This window comes from Nestor notabilis, unplaced genomic scaffold (assembly GCF_000696875.1).
Source record: "Nestor notabilis isolate BGI_N333 unplaced genomic scaffold, ASM69687v1 scaffold2480, whole genome shotgun sequence".
Classification (NCBI taxonomy): domain Eukaryota; kingdom Metazoa; phylum Chordata; class Aves; order Psittaciformes; family Psittacidae; genus Nestor; species Nestor notabilis.
In genome coordinates, this window is record NW_009911379.1 from 6,501 (window position 1) to 9,192 (window position 2,692).

Sequence of the window (2,692 nt, forward strand, 5' to 3'; positions counted from 1 at the left end):
CCCAGCCCTGAGCAGAGCTCACTGAGCAGCAGCCACAGGTCCCATCACCCTCACCTGGTTGTCAGGTACTGTAAGAAATCTGGATGCAGCAGCTTGAACTTCTCAGCAAATGCCTCTGGTCCAAAATACTTGCGTGGCCTGCAGCAGGGTGAGGAGAGGGGCAGAACTCGTGTCACGGAAGTCCTGGGGTTACTTGGGGTTTATCCCACCAGGGACAGATGTGGGGAGAGGACAGGCAAGTCCTGCTCCCTCCAGTGCATTGCCAAAGATGCTGGGGGGAACTTGGGGGCTACTCACTCATCCCCTTTGTCTGAGCCCTCAGGGACTGGGCTGTCCTGGATGGCTGACTTCAGCATGATGTAGTCACGGGCGTCCGAGGGGATGAAGATGTACCTCAGGTCCTGCGGCAGGGACACAGTCATGGCACTTGAAGAGCCTTTGGTGCACTGCCCACACCAGCAGGACAAGGACTGAGGGCTCCAGAGATGGGACACAAGCGCAGCCCCAAGGGACAATTAGGGGTCACCTCCTCCCCAACAAGCCCTCGGGGTCTCACCTTGCCCTGGGGTATCTGGGTGAAGCCATACTCCTCATAGGCGATGAGGGAGTTCTTCATGGTGTTCACTGTGAAGCCGTAGAAAGAGATCTTGGTGCCAACATCCTCCTCGAAGCCTTTGATGATGGCACCGTTGAGCCTGTGGGAAGAGCACGAGATGCATGCCCAGGGCTGGCCTCTCCCCAGCACCACAGCCCCATCCTGCCCAGCCCCATCCTCACCTGAAGACCAGGTCGTGCGCATCAATGGCCGTGCCCTGCCGTGAGCCGTTGAGGATGCCACCGTTGCCCACCACGGCACAGCGCACGCAGCCCCCAGGCACCCTGTCCCTGTCAAAGAGGCGCCTGTTGGCCGAGGTATTGAGGAGCCGCAGGGTGCTGCCCACCACTAGAACAGAGCAGGATGGGGCCAGTCAGTGGGAAAAGGTGTGGATCAGCCCCCATGAGCACCCGCACGCTTCAGTGTGAGACACACGCACAGATGAGCTGGTGCAAGGGCACATCCAGGGATAGCACACAAGAAACCACACACTGTGGGTGAGGAGAGTGGTCTATAGGTGGGATGGGGGACACCAGGCTTTGTGTCACCTCCTCACACTCAAAGCCTGCTCCAAACAGCAGCCGTGCAAGGCACAGGGATGCATCCGGACTTCTCCAGCCCTGCAGATGCTGTTGCCTCCACTGGCCACGTCCCTTCCTGACAATGTTTCCTTGCAACTGCCCCCAGTTCACTCCCCCTCATTGTCCCCAGCACTTCCCAGTGCAGGGATTGAAGCCAGCAGCTGCCAGGGAGAGCAGGCAGTGGGTTTTGGGTAGGAAGGGAAATAATGTCCCTCCACTACAATAGGGCGAGTTTTCCGAGCTCCTTCGGCCCCAGTTAATAATTGTGCACACACTGGAGCTTTTATTCAGGGAAATGTCACAAGATGCAGCCAGTGGCATTTGCAAAGCCATGTCCTGCACCCTGGGAGGAGGAGTGGGAACAGATCAAGGTCCCTCGCTCATCTACAGGGCTCCTCTCCCTTCTGCTGGGCTCCCTGTGCCCCTTTAACCACCCAACACCCTCCCATCACCCTTAACCCCATCTGCTGCCACCCCATCCTGGCTGGGTCCGTACCTGTGTGGGACAAGCCCTGCCAGCCATAGGGGACATGTCGTGTCTTCAGCCTGTCCCAGGTCTCCGGGGTGAAGTGCTGGTCCCACATCAGCACCGGGGTGTCAAAGCGGAAGATCTCCCCGAACTTGGGGTCTGCTTTCGCTCTGCTCATCACTGAGTAGAGGCACGTGCTCGGCTGGGAGGGAGCAGGACCCTGGGTCAGTCTCCAGCCTGGGTCTACCTTCTCTCAGACATCTCTGCCCCTCAGCAGATATAGAGGTGAGGACAAACCCAGAGGCAGAAATGCTCCTTGTCCATCAGATGTTCTGGGTCACCCAGGCAGGGCACTGCCTCATGCCTCAGCTTCCTGCTGCAAAACACCTCTTGGTACCCAGCTCACAGGGGCTGGGAGGACCAGGGCTTACAGAGCTACCCGAGAGCATGAGCCTCATGACAGACCAGTGTGGACACCCTTCTAAAGGCCTCTGCTGTACAAGAACAGCCCCCATGCCCAGCACTGGTCTCCCAGAGCCTGGGTCCATCCTCATGGCTCTCCAGCCCAAGCTGGTGGCCCAGGTAGACAAGATAGGAGGCAGCGGATGATGCTGGCTCCAACCTCCACCCTGGGGAATTGCTCAGGGAAATGCTGCAACTGCCACAGGGAAGCCTGGGGAGACCCATGTGCATAGATAGAGGACATCACTTCCCTGCACACACACACAAAACCCCTTCCAATGCTGCTCATCCTCTGCTTCCCCACATGGACCTTCAACCCATAGAACCCAGCAAGGACGGGCGCTGAGGACACTACCCATGGCAGGGGGTTGTAACTGGGTGATCCTACGGGCCTTTCTAACCCAAACCATTCTATGACTCTATGATTTAATGATTCGTTATTCTCTGATGACCCTCAAACTCAACAAAATAGGTCATAGTTCTTTCTCTGTGTATGTGCTCTCTTCAGAGGTGATAAAAAAGCTTTCGGAATGTTACTCCTCTCAGCTGGACTCCATGAATGCAGAAATCCGTATCCGCTGGTGC

At 57.3% G+C, this 2,692-nt stretch overlaps 1 protein-coding gene across 1 annotated transcript in view; it reads right to left on the minus strand.

Annotated features, from left to right (window-relative positions):
* The window catches only part of ST6GALNAC2 (ST6 (alpha-N-acetyl-neuraminyl-2,3-beta-galactosyl-1,3)-N-acetylgalactosaminide alpha-2,6-sialyltransferase 2), a gene marked incomplete at its 5' end in the record, with an annotated part of 9,935 nt that overhangs the window by 1,281 nt on the left and 5,962 nt on the right, over positions 1-2,692 (minus strand). Inside the window, 5 exons of the mRNA XM_010014321.1 lie at positions 55-138; positions 298-401; positions 557-695; positions 778-943; positions 1,673-1,847. Coding sequence (XP_010012623.1) covers positions 55-138; positions 298-401; positions 557-695; positions 778-943; positions 1,673-1,847 — 668 coding nt within the window. The remainder of the gene's footprint in view (positions 1-54; positions 139-297; positions 402-556; positions 696-777; positions 944-1,672; positions 1,848-2,692) is intronic.